Source organism: Brassica napus, chromosome C4 (genome assembly GCF_020379485.1).
Source record: "Brassica napus cultivar Da-Ae chromosome C4, Da-Ae, whole genome shotgun sequence".
Classification (NCBI taxonomy): Eukaryota; Viridiplantae; Streptophyta; class Magnoliopsida; order Brassicales; family Brassicaceae; genus Brassica; species Brassica napus.
This window is the reverse complement of record NC_063447.1, coordinates 10636783-10655651: the sequence shown is the minus strand read 5'-3', so window position 1 is coordinate 10655651 and position 18869 is coordinate 10636783. Positions and strand designations below refer to the sequence as shown.

The window sequence follows — 18869 nt, the reverse complement described above, 5'->3', positions numbered from 1 at the left end:
TAAAAATAGATATTTTAATTATAAAATTTATTTTAAAATAATATTTTTCGATATAAACATAATTTTTAAATTATTAAATAAAATAAATTAATTATATATCTTTTTAATTTTATATCTTAATATTTTAATAAAATGATGTTTGAAGGATGGGATCCGGGTATTCCCGGGGATTCAAGGACTCAATCGGGTGTTTATCGGAAAGATACGATCATAAGGATATGGATTCCAAAAGGAATCTTGGAAAAAAGGTTAATTGGGGATTTGCAAGGGTTTATTCGGGTCGGGACTGGCAGGATTCGGGATTCACCAAGCTCTTCGAAAGGGATGCGGAATCCATAGGATCTTGTACAAGATATTCGAGGTACGGTTTTCGTTATCATCAACGCGAGACCTCCCTCGATTGTTTTAGAGATTTGGGTTAATCAGATCCGAATGATTCATTATGATGAGGGGATTATTGGGTTACTGTATTTGATTTTTGGTGGTTTTTTGGAAAGTTTGGCTGGTTTTGTTGAATCTGAGATTTTTATTTTTCGAATCACTGATGGAGGATATTGCATTCATGGTTTGGATTCTTTACGTGAGGTTGTGGGTTTCGGGAGCCAATATAAAAGAGGTCGTGAGAGTATTGAGTGTAGCATCATACCTTCCAATCTATTCTTTCAAAAGTTTAACAATATTATCTGTTTTCTTCTGGTTTTGGTGAGGATGACTCAAAGTCAGCTTTTTGGGAATGGCGGTGATATGAATAATGGCGAAGGAAACCGAAAACAACTGAATATTTCCGATAACTCTGACCTGATTAAGAGTTATTCCAAGACCTTGATAGGGAGGTACATGAACCCGATGGAGCAAGACGTCAAAGCGCTTTTGGTTACTGGTGTAGTTTTACTTGAGTTTTGCTATCACTTCAGGTTATATAATGGGAACATTGGTGTAGGAGTTTTCTCGGGTAGCTGGTTAGGGATTTGGATCGATTGGCTTGGTCAGGGTATTATGAGGCTTGCTCCTAAACTGGTCTCTTCAAACCAGTTACAGGAAGCAGAACTGGAGATGAACAGGGCGTTAGGTTTCGGTTATTTTTGGAAAGCAAGTGGTTGAGAGGGTGTGGTTCAAGGTAGCTGTGGAGAGGAGTGTTACGAAAGTTCTGTTCATGGTTTGTTCTACAAAAGAGATGGCAGTTGGCTTGGGAAGGTTAGAGAGGCTATGGTACAAGTTTCTTGCAAGTTGGAGTGGGCTTACCTATAGTAGGATTTACTTTGGTCATGGGAGTTCTAAGGTTTCCAGATATGGGTCAAATGTTTTAATAATGGTAGTGAGAGTTGAGAAATGTACTTTTATTGACGTTGTGAATTTACATAATCCAATAAAAAATATTGAGGATGAGTCATCTAAAATTGCATCGTGGTTGGTTTCGATAGAGTGTGCTTGGGAAATTAAGGTGTGCCACTTTATTAGGGAGTTAACTATGTTAACTATGGTTTGTGACGTTAGATTCGATCAATATAGATTTATAATTATCATTATAAGGCCTCATTACGGGAGATGGCAGTGTTGTAGACGATGTGTTTTATTGGTGCGAGTTATTCATGAGAATTATACTCTCGCTGGTTGGAATGGATTTTTAGTTATACTTAATCCGGAGTTTATAAAAAGTTATTTATGTATGGTATTAGACTACGATTGGTCTAGTGTTATTTTATTGGCAACACGGTTTTTCTTTGGTCACTTTTGGGGAGAACTCAGGGTTTCATTACACCCACTTTCGCCAGCTTAAAAGAGTTTTTTAAATGAGAATATTAAGTTGGAATTGCCGAGGAGTAGGAAGTAAGTGGACGATAAGTTATTTAACGGAGATATGGCATAAACACAAACCGGATTTTTTATTTTTATCGGAGACAAAGCAAGATTTTGGGCTTGTCCAGAAATTTCAAGGTCATTTCGGATTTGATAATTTGGTCACAGTGGATCCGGTTGGAAGAAGTGGTGGATTAGCGCTTTATTATAATAATGAGTATCAGGTTAACGTGTTATATTCAAGTAACCGAATGATAGATGTGGAAGCAGTGGCTCTTGGGAAAATGGTTTATATGACGTTTGTGTATGGAGAACCAGTGCAAGACTTGCGTGAACAAGTGTGGGAACGATTAACCAGATATGGAATTTCGCGTTCAGAACCTTGGTTTATTATTGGTGATTTAAATGAGATTACAGGAAATCATGAAAAGAAAGGGGGAGGGTTACGGAGTGCGAGTTCATTTGTTCCTTTTAATAATATGATAAGGAATTGTGGTTTACTTGAGTTTCCGGCTAAAGGAAATAAGTTGTCATGGCAAGGAAGGAGGGGTAAGGGCAAAGGGGCAGTTATGGTTAGATGTCGGTTAGATCGGGCGTTAGCAAATGAAGAATGGCAAACGCTTTTTCCCTGCTCTTATACAGAATATCTAGGGATGGTGGCATCGGATCATCGTCCTGTGGTGGCTTATCTAGAAGATAAAGTCCCCAAGAGGAAAGGCCAGTTTCGATTCGATAAAAGATGGGTTGGTAAGGAAGGTCTTATAGAATCAATCACACTGGGATGGTCTGATAATAATGGAGACACAAGACCGGGTGTAGTGGAACAAATTAGTAACTGTCGCCGTGAGATAGCCAAATGGAGGAAAAATAATCCACCTTATGGGAAGGAAAAAATATCGGAATTACAGAGAGCGTTGGAAGAGGTACAAACAGATGATACTAGAACTCAAGAGGATATTATTGAGGTGTCCAGGAAGCTACAAGAGGCATATAAGGATGAGGAAGAGTATTGGCATCAGAAAAGTAGAAATATGTGGTATTCATCTGGAGATCTCAATACAAAATTCTATCACGCTTTAACTAAGCAACGAAGGGTCCGGAATAGGATAGTTGGGTTACATGACGGGGAAGGAAATTGGGTTACAGAGGACATTGGAATAGAGAGAGTGGCGGTTGAATATTTTGAGGATTTATTTACTACTACCTCTCCATCGGAGTTTGATGCGTTTCTCTCAGAGGTAACACCGGGTATAACTCCACAGATGAATCAACGATTATTGAGGATAGCGACAGAGGAGGAAGTCAGAGAGGCTCTGTTTATGATGCATCCTGAGAAGGCACCAGGACCAGATGGCATGACAGCTCTGTTTTTTCAACATTCATGGCATATTATTAAAGGGGATTTGGTGGAGATGGTGAATGATTTTTTGGTGTCTGGAGAAATGGATTCAAGGTTAAATATTACTAATATTTGCATGATTCCAAAGACGGAGAGACCTACAAGGATGACGGAGTTGTGACCTATCAGCTTATGTAATGTAGGGTATAAGATTAATTCGAAAGTTTTGTGTCAACGGCTGAAGGTATTGCTGCCTTCCCTAGTTTCAGAAACGCAATCGGCATTTGTGGCAGGGCGATTGATCTCTGATAATATCCTTATAGCACAGGAAATGTTTCATGGATTACGGACTAATGAGGCGTGTAAAGGCAAGTATATGGCAGTCAAAACGAATATGAGTAAGGCTTATGATCGGGTTGAATGGGCATTTATTAAGGCATTATTACAAAAGATGGGGTTCCATGAGCATTGGATTAAACTAATGGTGGAATGCATATCATCAGTTCAATATCGGGTTCTTTTGAATGGCCAACCAAAAGGACTTATTATACCACAAAGGGGCTTACGACAAGGAGATCTTTTATCTCCCTATTTATTCATTCTGTGTACTGAGGCTCTGATATCAAATATTAAGAAGGCGGAGAGGGAGAAACATTTAACAGGAATAAAGGTGGCCAGGGCATGCCCATCAATATCACATCTGCTTTTTGCGGATGATAGTCTCTTCTTCTGCAAAGCTCAAAAGGAGGAGTGTCATACTATTCTAATGATATTAAAGGAATATGAGAAAGCTTCGGGTCAACTTATAAACTTTGATAAGTCTTCAATTCAATTTGGACATAAAATTGAAGAATCTGTCAGACAGGAGCTAAGGGATGTTTTGGGCATTCAAAATTTGGGAGGAATGGGAACATACTTAGGATTACCGGAGAGTCTTGGAGGTTCTAAGATACAAGTTTTTGTCTTTGTTCAGGAACGATTAAATAATAGGGTCAATGGTTGGACTTTTAAGTTCTTTACAAAAGGAGGAAAGGAGGTGATCATCAAATCCGTGATTACGGCTTTGCCAAATCATGTGATGTCGTGCTATCGTTTACCCAAGGCTACTGCAAAAAAATTGACGAGTGCGGTAGCTCAGTTTTGGTGGAGCCCAAGCGGTAGCACAAGAGGAATGCATTGGAAATCATGAGACAAAGTATGTGTAAGTAAGGAAGATGGAGGTTTAGGGTTTAAAGATATGACTGACTTTAACACTGCAATGCTTGGCAAACAATTATGGCGGCTGATACAAAAGCCAGATACTCTATTTTCTAGAGTTTTTAAAGGTCGGTATTACAGGAATGCTTCACCCCTGGAACTGATTCGTTCATACTCTCCGTCTTATGGTTGGCGGAGTATTGTTTCTGTTAGATCTCTGGTAAGCAAAGGACTAATCAAAAGGGTGGGAACAGGATCCTCCATATCTGTATGGCATGATCCTTGGCTCCCAACCACTCGCCCGAGACCAGCAAATAAAAATCAACACAATCTTTACTCAGACCTTACAGTGGATTCGCTTATTGATCCTCATTTGCGAAGATGGAATTCGCAGGCGATTTGGGCTTTGGTGGACCCACAGGATGTGAAATTAATAGAGAGTATACCTTTGAGTAGGACTCGGATGGCAGACAAAGATGGATGGCATTTCACAAATAATAGAAAATACACGGTTAAATATGGATATCAGGTGGAAAGGATATATCCAGATAGGGAAAAACCACCAGTAGTGTTTGGACCTACGGTGGATATTTTGAAGGCACATTGCTGGAAAATACGGTGTCCACCAAAGATTAAACATTTCCTATGGCAATTGGTGACAGAGTGTATAGCAGTCAAGAAAAATCTGCATAAGCGAAGGATACCCGGAGACATTGTTTGTGCAAGATGTGGTGCGGAGGAGGAATCAATCAACCATGTGTTTTTTGAATGCCCTTCTGCACTTCAGACATGGGCTCTTTCAAAGATTCCAACAAATCTAAATATGTTTCCGACAAGTTCCCTCTTTGTGAACATGGATCATCTTTTTTGGAGAGTGCTTCCACAGTTGGAGGATCATCAGTTTGCATGGATACTATGGTATATTTGGAAGGGAAGAAATAATAAAGTCTTTAGTAATATGGATGTAAATCCGCTAAATACCCTTAAACTGGCTGATACGGAATCAAAGCTTTGGGCTGAGTCACAAATTCTGACTGATGAAAAGAGGTTTCAACAGGTTGGTGCAATGGTTCTTCAGTCAATCCCAGGAAGATGGTGTTTTACGGATGGTTCCTGGAAAGACAATGATATTTTCTCAGGACAAGGATGGTATAGTACTCTAGAGGGATTTGCGGGTTTGATGGGTGTAAGGAATGTCCGGGCGTCCCTTTCTCCACTTCATGCAGAAATGGAAGCTTTGTTATGGGCAATGGAATGTATGAAAAACTTACGACAATTTCAGGTTACGTTTGAAACGGATTGTTCTCAATTGGTGAAGATGGTTTCAACACCAGAGGATTGGCCAGCATTTGCAAGTTATTTGGAGGTTATAAACAGCTTGAAGGAGAGTTTTTCCTGTGCAGAGATTATTTATGTCCCAAGAACGCAGAACAAGCAGGCGGATAGCTTAGCCCGTAGCACTAGGAAAGAAATGTCTTTTGTAGTTCACATGGATCAAGATCTCCCAGTTTGGTTCACAGAGTCTATATGAGTCTGTAAAATAGATGACAAAAAAAAAAATTTAATGTATATATATATTAGAAATATATTCATTAAAAATAAATATATTATATATTATATACTAATTTTTATAATAATTTTAAATATCATACTCATACTGCTTTACCAATCATGTTATTAAACAGTTTAATAAAAGCATACAGCTCACGCAGGAGCTTTACCAATCAAGGCCATAAAATCCATATATATACCTGCAAACGTGTTTATATGCTTTTGGACTTATAGTTTGTAGTTTGTCGGATTTGTAATCTATTTTTGTGTTTTGTTATGTTTGAGAAAATTTCATTAAAGGAAAAAAACACAATTAGTGTTATCTTGTGTATTTGATAAGCTATGTAAACTATTGTTCCATTTAAAATAGGAAACATGTTATATTGTGTATTTGTTTATTTGATGAAAGCTATGTAAACTAAATTAGTGTTAAGGGCTTTATTCTCTCGCATAAAGTTAGGGTTGTTGTGCGTTTCTCTCTCATATTGGAGGACAGTTTGAGGATGTCGGTCAAAGAAGGAGCAATCTTCAGAACCGCCGTCTCTGATTCCATCACTTCCCGAAGAGATCATCGTTGACATCTTAGCGCGTGTAGGGAGATGCTACTATCCAAAACTCTCCCTTGTTTCCAAGCACTTCCGATCACTTGTTACCTCCCATGAGCTATACGCAAGACGATCATTGTTAGGATGCACGGAACACTCTCTCTATGTTGTCCTCTGTAACAGAGAAAACGGTAATCACCAGGTGTATGATCTCCGCCAGAAAGCCAACGGCACTCACAGCTTGGTCCTTTTCCCTTCGCTTCCCAAAATGCCTCGCGAGGGAGGCTTTGTCGTGGTGGGGTCAAGGATATATGTGTTTGGTGGGTTTAAGTCAGTTCCACAGAATGCGATAAGCATTGACTCCAAACGGTGCACCTCATGCCTAGTATGAATGTAACCATGTATGTTTCAGTTGCTGACATCATTGACGGGAAAATATATGTAACTGGATACTGTAACAACCCAACGAAGATGGTCATGCCGGTGTTCGATACAGAAACAGAAATGTGGGAGCCTAAGAAGACAACGCCAGAGACAATGAGTAACCACCTGTGGCCTGGTGAGTGTGTGGTTATGGCTGGCAAGATGTACATGAGGGATCATATTAACAGCTTTGTTTATATTTACGAGCCAAAGGAAAGTAAATGGGAGACGGACAAGATGCTGAATAAGTTCAAGTGGAAGGATGCGTGTGTCGTTGATGACGTATTGTATTACTACGATTCTGTTTCGGCGATGCTGAGAGCTTATGACCCAAAAGAGAGTAGTTGGCTAGTGGTGAATGGTTTGAAAGAATTGTTGGCTGAGGCGAGATATTCAGTCTGGTCGTAAACTGGGAGCTACGGTGGGAAACTGGCTATGTTTTTTCCGAAAACAACAGGTAGAACAAAAGCTATCTGGTGTGCGGAGATTTCGCTAGAAAGACGTCGTCAAGGAAAGGAGATTTGGGGTAAAGTTGAGTGGTGTGATGATGTTTTGGTTGGTGGTGATTTTTACGTTAAAAAATCTCTAGATGTTATTGTTTGATGCACTATGTACTATATCCATATTTCTGGGCAAGGTTTTAAGTGGACTCTCATGGCTAGTTAAGCTTATTTTTTTCATATCAAATTACAAACCTTGAATCATCATATAATATATATAAACCATATGGTTTAACCTGCAAACGTGTTTATATGCTTTTGCACCTCTCTTCATGATATGATGATTAGAGGAATCATACCTTAGTTTGTGTTCCTTAGATAATTGTTCTTGTTGTGAATTTCCTCGAACGTTGAGCTAAGCTGAGAAAAACATGTTCAAAAAATATAATTAAAATCCAAAACTAGACACTGGGTTTTTGATTCACATTTAAAGATGTTTACACCTCCTTGACTTGGTCTCTCAGGTTCTGGACTTTTAACCGGTTATCTGATCTGAACCGCTCGACATTTTGCATGAACTCGTTCATCTCAGAGCATTTCAGCTCGTAATACTTTTCCCTCTCTTGGTCTAACTCCTTTAACTCTTCAACCTCGCTCTTTAGCGTCCTGTAAAACTCAACAATCAACACATTGATTGATATCATCATAACTATGAGAAAGGTAATTAATTACCTGTACGCAATACTTAAATTGCTCGCAGGTGACCATGATGAAGGGATGAAGCTTCTAGACCTCCCACTACAAGAAAACAGCGGCATACTGAGGGAAAAAATCGTCGGTATGTCGTCGGAATAAGGCTATTCCGACGACATACCGACGAAAAAGTCGTCGGAAATAACTCCTCGGAAATCCCTCGGAAATTTCCGACGGAATTCTGAGGAACTGAATTTCCGAGGAAACTCCGAGGACCACTAAATCGTCGGAAAGTTCCTCGGAATATACCGAGGGAGGACTTCCTCGGTATATTCCGAGGAAAATTCCGATGGTCCAATCCTCGGAAGTTCTGACGAAATCTTCCTCGGAATTTGCATCGGAAATTTCCGTGGAACGTAGTCCCTCGGAAAATTCCGAGGAACATTCCCTCGGATTTTTTTTTAAATTCCGACGACTTATTCCGAGGAAAAGGTCGTCGGAAATTTCCGAGGGTGTTTTTCCTCGGAATTTCGAAAAAATTAATTTTTTTAAAAAAATTATTTTTTTTTTAAATTAAAATTTGTGAAATTTAAATTCGAAAATATAAAATTAAAATTAAAACTGAAAACATATTAGATAATTCAAAGTTCTACAAATAAAAATAAAAAATTCCGAGTTTTTGGTAAAAAAAAAAAAAACTACAGGTCTTGAATGTTCGGGAACACCTCGTTCGGGTACATCCTCTTCATCATCTCCATCATCTGCTCGTTCAGCCTCTTCTGTGTCTCATAGCCCGCCTGTTGAGCTGCCATCTGGGTCTCCAACGCAGATATCCGATCATCCTTGTCCTTCAGCTGAGCCGTAAGAACTTCTGGATCAACATATGGCGGTGGTGCAGAAGAAGGAGCAGCCGACCGGGAGCGACGACCCAAACCGACCAAACGTCCCTTCTTCTTTGGAACCGACTGAAATATAAATAGCCAAATTTAAATAATATAAATTGATGATAAAATAAAAATCAAGAAATAAATAAATAAATAAATTGAACTTTAAAAAAAAGAACTTACCGATTCAACGATGTCGTTGATTCGAAACCGGGACAAGTTGGTCGAAGCCGTCGAAGCGTCATCCTCGGTTTGAAGCTGAGACACTTCGTCTACCACCTGAGTTTGGACCAGGTCGACCACGTCCCTCACAAGACCGTCATCAATCTGGCCGGTCTTTTTGTTGGTATACGCCCTCCTCATTAGGGCGAGATCATCAACCGGCTCGCCATCATTTTCTTCCGCCTTGAAAAAAAAACATAAATTAAAGAAACATTAGAAATTAGAAGAAATGCACAATAAATTAAAATTCTGAAACTCAAATAATTGAAGAAAAAGCGGTTGAACTTACCATGCGATCTCCCAGAGTGACAATAGATTGAGCACCCAAGTTATGCTTGTAGATGCCCTTCTCTTTACGGTCGCTCCTGCGGTTGGTGGAGTTGGTGGAAGAAGTTTCTTTCGTCTCTTCCTTATCCCAATGCGCACACAACTCCTTCCAGACCGTGTCGTTCATCGACTTTGGGACCTTTTAATAAAAAAAAAAAGAAAATAGTTTAATAAATTAAAAAATAGTTTAATAAATTAAAAAATTGTTTAATAAATTAAATTGAACCTTATTGATTTCCCACTTCTTCTTCCACTCGTGGATCTGCTTCCCATAGTTGTCCATAACTTTATGGACGAAGTGGTGATAGATAAAGAGCGTCTCATCGGAATTCCAGTTGAACTCTTGCTGGAAAAAAACACAATTAGTAGAAAATTTATATTAAAGATTAAAAATATAAGTAAAAAATTAGAATACTTACCGCAAACTAACGAAACCACAGATGCTGCTTGTCGGTAGGGAAGTGAGTGAAAGTCGGATGTCCCCTGTCGAGGTCCGAGTACATCATACGGTTGATCCATGCGCTGATCCCGTTCCCGGATCGGTTGAACCTAATAAAAAGAACAAACAGTTAATAATGAATCCAAATTTAAAGAAAAAAAAAATGTTTAATTACCATGTTTGACCCCGTCCATGTGGATACGGAGTGAGATAGAGAAGATGGTCAAAAAATTTATATAATATATATATATATATATATATATATTTTTTTTTTTAAAACAAATCCCAAATAATAGTTTTTAATCACAAAAAAAGTTTTATAGATATTAAAAATGTTTAATAAATATATAAAAATAGTTCTAATAAACAAAATAAATAAAAAATAGTTTAATAATTACAAAAAATAATTTTAATAATATATATATATATATTTTTTTTTTTTTAAATCCCAAATAATATTTTTTAATCACAAAAAAAGTTTTGTAGATATTAAAAATGTTTTGTAAAATACAAAAAATCGAATTTATATACAAAAAACATTTTGTAAAATCCAAAAAATCGAATTTATATACAAAAATCGTTTTGTAAAATACAAAAATCGATTTTATATACAAAAATCGATTTTATAAATACAAAAAAAATAAAAAAATTATAAAAAAATTCTAAATCAATTCAACAAAACAAATTATTCAACCAAATCACAATTCTAAACCTATTATACAACCAAATCACAATCCTAACCAATCACCATAACAAAAATTTATCAAAACTACACAAAAACCTAACAAATAGAACCTAAGAGAGTGGGATAGGGTCCTTACATGATTTGTGTAAGAGAAGGGGGAGATCGCAGGAGATATCGCCGGATTTCAATGGGAAATCGCCGGAGGAGTCGCGCAGAGGAAGAAGAGAGAAATGGGGAAGAAGAAGCGGCTCGTGGTTATAAAACCTAGGGTCCGACGGATACTATCCGTCGGAATTCTAATTTCAATTTTTGCGAAATATTTGCCCGGTTAAATGAAAATATTCCGAGGAAATTCCGACGGATAGTAAAATATCCGTCGGAATTCCGTCGGAATATTCCGAGGAAATACCGAGGAACTAGTGTTTGGGGTTTCAAAACATCAATTTTTTTTTCCGTATTTCATTTCTTATTCAATTGTAATGCATACCATTGAGGATTCTTTGTATAGATGAGCATAAACCATGAAATAACAAATTTCAAAACGAAATGAAAGTATTCCCTTTACCGTTCATTAAAGTGTATAAGTGTTTCTCTTATGTTGTGGGGATTTCGTTCATACAATCGGAAAAGTGTTTATTATAGGGTAAGGAACAAATTTTTGACTTCATAAGACACTTAATAAGGGTTATATAAGTGTTATTCAAACCGCAAAACATTGTTTTCGGTTTAAAACCCCTATTTCCTCGGAATTTCCTCGGAATATTCCGAGGGAATTCCGAGGAAACCCTTATCTTCCTCGGAATTCCGTCGGAATATTCCAAGGAAATAACGAGGAACTAGTGTTTGGGGTTTTAAAACATCAATTTTTTTGCCGTATTTCATTTCTTATACAATTGTAATGCATACCATTGAAGATTCTTTGTATAGATGAGCAAAAACCATGAAATAACAAATTTCAAAACGAATTGAAAGTATTCCCTTTACCGTTCATTAAAGTGTATAAGTGTTTCTCTTATGTTGTGGGGATTTCGTTCATACAATCGGAAAAGTGTTTATTATAGGGTAAGGAACAAATTTTTGACGTCATAATCAGTCTAAGACACTTAATAAGGGTTATATAAGTGTTATTCAAACCGCAAAACGTTGTTTTCGGTTTAAAAACCCTATTTCCTCGGAATTTCCTAGGAATATTCCAAGGAAATTCCGAGGAAACCCTTATCTTCCTCAGAATTCCGTCTGAATATTCCGAGGAAATACTGAGGAACTAGTGTTTGGGGTTTCAAAACATAAATTATTTTTGCCGTATTTCATTTCTTATACAATTGTAATGCATACCATTGAGGATTCTTTGTATAGATGAGCATAAACCATGAAATAACAAATTTCAAAACGAATTGAAAGTATTCCCTTTACCGTTCATTAAAGTGTATAAGTGTTTCTCTTATGTTGTGGGGATTTCGTTCATACAATCGGAAAAGTGTTTATTATAGGGTAAGGAACAAATTTTTGACTTCATAATCAGTCTAAGACACTTAATAAGGGTTATATAAGTGTTATTCAAACCGCAAAACGTTGTTTTCGGTTTAAAACCCCTATTTCCTCGGAATTTCCTCAGAATATTCCGAGGGAATTTCGAGGAAACCCTTATCTTCCTCGGAATTCCGTCGGAATATTCCGAGGAAATACCGAGGAACTAGTGTTTGGGGTTTCAAAACATCAATTTTTTTTTGCCGTATTTCATTTCTTATACAATTGTAATGCATACCATTGAGGATTCTTTGTATAGATGAGCATAAACCATGAAATAACAAATTTCAAAACGAATTGAAAGTATTCCCTTTACCGTTCATTAAAGTGTATAAGTGTTTCTCTTATGTTGTGGGGATTTCGTTCATACAATCGGAAAAGTGTTTATTATAGGGTAAGGAACAAATGTTTGACTTCATAATCAGTCTAAGACACTTAATAAGGGTTATATAAGTGTTATTCAAACCGCAAAACGTTGTTTTCGGTTTAAAACCCCTATTTCCTTGGAATTTCTTCCGAATATTCTGAGGAAATTCTGAGAAAAAACAAATTCCTCGGTATTTCTTAAAAAAAAAAAAATCAATGGTAGTCTGTTTCCGATTCGTCATCACCAGATGAATCTGAATCTGGATCTTGGTGAAACTCTCCAATCACTGGTTCATCCTCTACGTGAACGACGGCTTCCTCACCAAAGTCGGTTAAATCGACTACAAGGCCAACTCCAGCTAAATATTCTGCTGCACTTAAGTTGCCGGATGTGCTTGGTTGTAGTGGATCTTCCAGCTCAGAACTTTCCTGAACTCGGCCTCTCGGGTTGAGTCTTGTAACAGTAACCCATGGATCACCTCTGTTCCTTACCCGGGGGTACTTGATATAACAAAACTGTAACATTTAGAAAATTATTAGTAAAATTATAAATTAATACACATGATGATGAATCATTCTCAATAATTAACATTTAATTACCTGATCGGCCTGAGAAAAAAGAATGAAAGGATCATAATATTGCAGCTTTCGCCTCGAATTTACTGATGTAACACCAAATGCATCTGTTCTCACACCTCGATCTGGAGTATTGTCGTGCCAATCACAATGGAAAACAATACAGCGCAATCCAACCATGCCCAAATACTTGATTTCCAAAATCTCATGTATGTGTCCGTAGTATACATCATCTCCTGATGCAGAACAAACGCCAGCATCATAAGTCGTACTCGAACGTCTCCTCTTCTGAGTTGTGAATGCATATCCTCGAGTACAAAATCTCGGAAATGACTTCACAACAAAGTTTGGTCCAACGACCATCTCACGTATCCAATCGTCAAATGTTTCACCTCTGGCCAAACCAGCAGACACCTATTAATAGCACATATATATATATTATATCAATAAATGTGAATTAGTATAAATCTGTGATAAAATATATTTTAATTTGTTTAAAGCACTCACATAAGTAAACATTCATCCAGTAAATTCTCTCTGCTTCATTTCTTCTAGTTCGTCCTCTGTGGCGTATCTATACTCGAACCGCTTTTCTGCCATGAAAATCCTGTATATGATGACAATAATGTAATTAATTAAGATTTAAATTTTAACTTGTTAAAATAAAAATTTGTAAGCTAATTTATTTACCTCTCATATTGAAGAACGTCTTCGCAGTTGGTGAGCAAATATGTTTGCAAATGACTGCGCTCCTGCTCAGTAAGTCGACGGTCCTTTGGTTTTCCGCTAAGTCGTCCAACGTCTGTGAAAATGTCTGGAACCGTAACATGATATGTTGCCCGTTCGCCTCTATCATCATGCCGAGCAGGTCTTCTGTTTTTAGTCTGAACTTCTGTTGGAAAGTAGTATTCGGCAAAGTTTGAAGTTTTTTGATTGATCATCTGTGCGACTATAGAACCTTCCACCCTACTTAAATTTTTCACCATCTTCTTCAAATGGAACATATACCGCTCATACAGATACATCCATCTATACTGCACAGGACCACCAAGTTCCAATTCTCTTGCCAGGTGAATAACAAGATGCTCCATAACATCAAAAAATGAGGGAGGAAATATCTTCTCAAGGTTGCACTGAATCACGGCTATCTTAGTCTTCAAATTTTCAATACCTTCAAGAGTCACTGATCTCGTGCATAAATCGCGGAAGAAATCACTTATCCCTGCAATTGCTTCATGAACATTTTGTGGTAATAGTTCCTTGAAGGCGAACGAAAGGAGGCGCTGCATCATTACATGGCAATTGTGGCTTTTCAAGCCAGTAAACTTTCCTTCCTTTCTGTCGATACAGTTACGCAAATTTGATGCGTAACCGTCTGGAAATTCCACATCATTTGAAATCCAATCAAAGAACGCATCTTTTCCCTCTGCATCAAGTCGGTATATGGGAAAAGGAGCCCTACCATTCTCATCAACATGAAGTTCTGAACGAACACATATATCGACTAATCCGGGAACGAGAATCGAGAGAAACAAAAACTCTCGTCGCAAGCACAAGTTTGGGGGTAGGTTGTATGGTGTAAGAATGACGGGCCATAGAGAATATTGTCTTCCACTCTTGCCAAACGGACTGAAACCATCAGTACATAATCCAAGGTAAACATTTCTTCTCTCATACGCAAACTCGGGATACTTTGATTGGAAATGCTTCCACACTTTTGCATCTGAAGGATGTCTGATCTCACCATCTGTTGAGTGCTCCGCATGCCATCTCATTGGTTGCGCTGTGCGTTCAGACAGATACAACCTTTGCAACCTTTCCGTCAAAGGCAAATACCACATCCTTTTATATGGCACTGGAACTCTTCCACTCGTATCTTTATAACGAGACTTTCCACAAAATTTGCATGTAACCCGCTGTTCATCCGCCCTCCAATAAATCATGCAGTTGTCGCTGCATACATCTATTACCTGATACGATAAACCAAGACCAGCTACGAGTTTCTGAACCTCGTAGTATGAACCAGGAGCTACATTATCCTCGGGTAGAATACCTTTTACAAAATCAGCAATCGCATCCACATAGTCTTCAGCCAAATTATAATCTGTTTTAATGCCCATCAATCTTGTAGCAGATGATAAAGCTGAATGACCATCTCTGCAACCTTCGTACAATGGTTGCTTTCCAGCATCCAACATATCATAAAATCTCCTAGCTTGTGCATTGGGTAAATCTTCCCCTCTAAAATGATCATTTACCATCTGCTCAGTACCTACACCATAATCTACATCCGTTCTAATTGGTTCTTCTAATCTAACCGCTGGCTGAGGTTCGCTAGTACTACCATGTTCATAATCAGTTTCCCCATGATGATACCAAATTTTGTAACTTTGTGTAAACCCACTCAAATATAGATGAGTCCAAACATCCCACTCTTTAATAACCTTTCTATTTTTACAATTAGAGCAAGGACATCTTAACATACCTGTTTTTGCTTCCGGTTGTCGGTGAACTAACCCCACGAATTCGGTTATACCTCGTTGGTATTCTTTCGTAAGCAATCTCGTGTTCGGATCCAAATGAGGTCGATCGATCCAAGAACAAAAATAATTTGAAGAAGACATGTTTTTTATGAATCAAATTCGTGTGTAAAGAGAGTAAGAGGGAGGATGAAGATATGGAGTGAATGAAGAGGAAGAGGGGTGCTTGTATTTATAGTTGAAATCCTGCCGACAGACAGAGGAAATTCCAACGGAATTCCAACGGAAACGGCTAGTTCGTCGGAATTTCTTTGGAATTTTTAAAATCTCCCAACGGCTCTCTAACGGCTATAATATATCCTCGGAATTCATCGGTTTTTTCCAAGGAATACGTCGGTATATTCCGAGGAAATTCCGAGGAAACACAAATTTTCTGTTTCCTCGGAAATTCTTCGGGATATTCCGAGGATTTCATTTTCCGTCGGAATGTCCGTCAAAATACCGCTGTTTTCTTGTAGTGTCATGAATGGAGAAACAACACCTCCGGCGCTGACAAGCTGTAGAGGCAAGTGAAGCGGTCGTTGCATGAGGTCCCAATCATAAACAGGAGATCATATGGCACGAACATGATTCTTATCATGCCACCACGAGCTCAACGAACTTGAGAAAAGATGCCCTAAGTGTTTTTACTATAAGGAAATGGAGCTATATAATGAAAAAACAAACTATTAGCAAATACATACTTAATTACTATTACAGTCTAATACTTTATTTCATAAATATTTTTATACACAAATATTTTAAAAATTTTATTCACAGACTATATAATGTAAGTGAATTTTATGAAGCTACTGAAATTATATAGAAAATAACTTTTTATACACAAATATATTTAAAAGTTGTTTTCATGAATTATATATAATGTAAGTGAATTTTATGAAGCTACTGAGATTATATAGAAAATAGCTTTTAAGCATGCAATATAGATTCATAATATTTTTGTTAAAATTAATAAAAACCATCAATAACAAATATTACAGGATAATTACGTTTGAGCCATAATATAATATATGATTTTTACAAAAAGCTCATTAAAAGCCTTTTTTCAAAAAAAAAAAAAAAAAAAAAAACAAAAGCTCATTAAGCGTATGTTACTTTTCTTTCTAGAAAAACAAACGTATAGTGTTTCCTTATTAACACAAAACTAACTTTGTTTTTTTTTAATAAAAATGCTAACTTTGTTTTACGAGGGGATTTGCCGAATATGATTCAAAACTTGATTTTAAATGCAAACATATATTCAAACTTGAATCAAATCCAAAACTAATCTAAAAGCCTTGTGAAAATACGCTCAAGCCTTGTGACCAAATAAAAAAACAGAACTCATTTTTACGAATATAGCTCCGGTAAGTCGTCTGAGTCTTCTGAGATATTGGAAGTCGTCGACGACTTCCACGTAATTCGTCTGGTAGTGTTGATCTTAAAAATAATTTATAAATTGTTTAAAAAATATTTTGACAAGTGAAAAATTAAAATCATATAATTATAAACAGTTTTAAGTGATGTAAATTAAGATATAATAAAATTGAATAGTTTTCAACATAGATGAGTGAAAGTAGTTAATCATGATATTCTTTGGTTTAGGGTTTGACAACATATGTTGTAGTATTGTATGTATTCTTAGGGTTAGATTTTGAAAAGCTTAAATGTTTTTTTTTTAAATTAAATTTTTACCTATATGTGCTTATTTATGTGTATAGTAAACACTTTTTAAGTTTAATTTGATTTTATGAAGTGTTTAGTTAGTTAATTTAGTTTAGAGGTTATGTTTAGGGTTTAGACGACTAACATGTAAGTCGTCTAGGAAGTCTTCTATTTTAGTTTCCCGCTAAAAATATTTTAGTTTTCCGCTAAAAATATTTTAATTTCCCGCTAAAAATATTGAAGTCGTCGAGGAAGTCTTCTGAATCGAAAATATTTAACCTAATTGGATTTTTTGTCTCCCTATATAAAGAAAAATTTACACATTCTCTCTCCTCCTCTCAAATAGCTGCAACCAAAATGTAATGTTCCTCGTTCTAAAACTCTCCAACCTCTCTCTAATCTATTTGAACTTATAAACATCAAACTTTATATCAATATATAGTTTTTGTCTCATGTCTTTCTCACTAATTTATCTTGTTTTTGCAGGTTTTTCATAACATGGTTCTCATCTTCCATTCATTTAAAGGTAGATCTATTAATTTTAGATATGTATTTTTTGTGTATTCTATAAAGGTAGATCTATCTAATCTTCCACTCATTTTCTCTGTTTTTAAGCCATTTAAACGTTTTTGGATATGCAGGTTTTCCATATCTGGATTTGGATATGCAGGTTTTTCAGAACTGGAAGACTTCTGGGCTAGAAGACTTCCAGACGACTTCCAGGAAGTCTTCCAGACGACTTCCAGGAAGTCTTCCAGACGACTTCCAGGAAGTCTTCCAGACGACTTCCAGGAAGTCTTCCAGACGACTTCCAGGAAGTCTTCCAGACGACTTCCAGGAAGTCTTCCAGACGACTTCCAGGAAGTCTTCCAGACGACTTCCAGGAAGTCTTCCAGACGACTTCCAGGAAGTCTTCTGACAGAGTTTTCTCCCATGTCTCCCTTTCATAACAGATCTGAGTGTTTTGGTAAGTTTTTATATCTGATTTTTCTTCATTTGGTAACCTCATGTTGCATAAAGTTCATACATTTTTCTCAAACTAAAATTCTCCAAACCCACTATAATCTCTTTGACTTGAAAACACTAAACTTTATATGAGTTTTTCATTTTTGTCTCATGTCCTTCTCATTAATCTATCTTTTTGTTGCAGGTTTTTAATCAGATGGTTCTTATCTTCCACTTGTATATGTACTTTGTGTGTTCTATAAAAGTATTTCTATCTAATTTTCCACTCATTTTCTCTGTTTTTAAGCCATTTGAACATTTTTTTATATGATATGCAGGTTTTTCAGATCTGGGTTTGATATACATGTTTTTCAGATCTGGATCAAACTTTGGAAGACTTATGGGAAGTCTTCTCGGAAGTCTTCTAAAATATAATGCGCTAGAACTTCTTTCCAGACGACTTCCTGGAAGTCTTCTGACGGAGTCTTCTTCCATATCAAGTGGAGTCTAAGCTTGTCTTTATAGAGAAATGATCTATAATAGTTTTGTTTGTGGTCTGTTTTGTAGTTTGCATATGTACTCCTTTAGTTGTGATTTTTTTGTAAATTTAAAGATATATTAATGTAAAAATAGGTAAATATGTTCATTTTCCACAATATTATCTTGCCAAAATTACTTGACATAATTGAAGTTATTGATACAACTTCAATAGCAAAACACAATAACACA

General features: G+C 36.7%; 3 protein-coding genes across 6 annotated transcripts in view; 2 read left to right on the top strand and 1 right to left on the bottom strand.

Moving 5' to 3' along the window:
- Positions 1 to 122: 122 nt before the first annotated feature.
- Positions 123 to 3711, top strand: LOC106390533. 4 transcript variants are annotated; one of them, XM_048753553.1, is made up of 2 exons: positions 123 to 361; positions 708 to 3711. In XM_048753553.1, exon 2 carries the CDS (start codon positions 1791 to 1793, stop codon positions 3315 to 3317), a length of 1527 nt encoding a protein of 508 aa, XP_048609510.1. In that variant the 5' UTR covers positions 123 to 361; positions 708 to 1790; the 3' UTR covers positions 3318 to 3711. The 4 variants fall into 4 exon arrangements, with proteins under 4 accessions (XP_048609510.1, XP_013686478.2, XP_048609511.1 ...); XM_013831024.3 differs by having other exon boundaries at positions 708 to 1390; XM_048753554.1 differs by having other exon boundaries at positions 132 to 361; positions 720 to 3711.
- A 3096-nt stretch (positions 3712 to 6807) lies between these two features.
- Positions 6808 to 7455, top strand: LOC106448930 (F-box/kelch-repeat protein At4g38940). The gene is given in 1 exon segment (XM_048753555.1): positions 6808 to 7455. A coding segment is annotated over 1 exon segment (648 nt).
- Positions 7456 to 7643: 188 nt separating this feature from the next.
- Positions 7644 to 18869, bottom strand: part of LOC111205056 — a 32515-nt gene continuing 21289 nt past the window's right edge. The window contains exon 3 of the mRNA XM_048753557.1: positions 7644 to 7958. Within this exon, the coding sequence (XP_048609514.1) occupies positions 7790 to 7958 (169 nt within the window). The 3' untranslated portion in view covers positions 7644 to 7789. The remainder of the gene's footprint in view (positions 7959 to 18869) is intronic.

Excerpts from the sequence above, each read along its gene's own strand:
- LOC106390533 (XM_048753553.1), top strand. The coding sequence starts at position 1,791 with ATGAGAATATTAAGTTGGAATTGCCGAGGAGTAGGAAGTAAGTGGACG.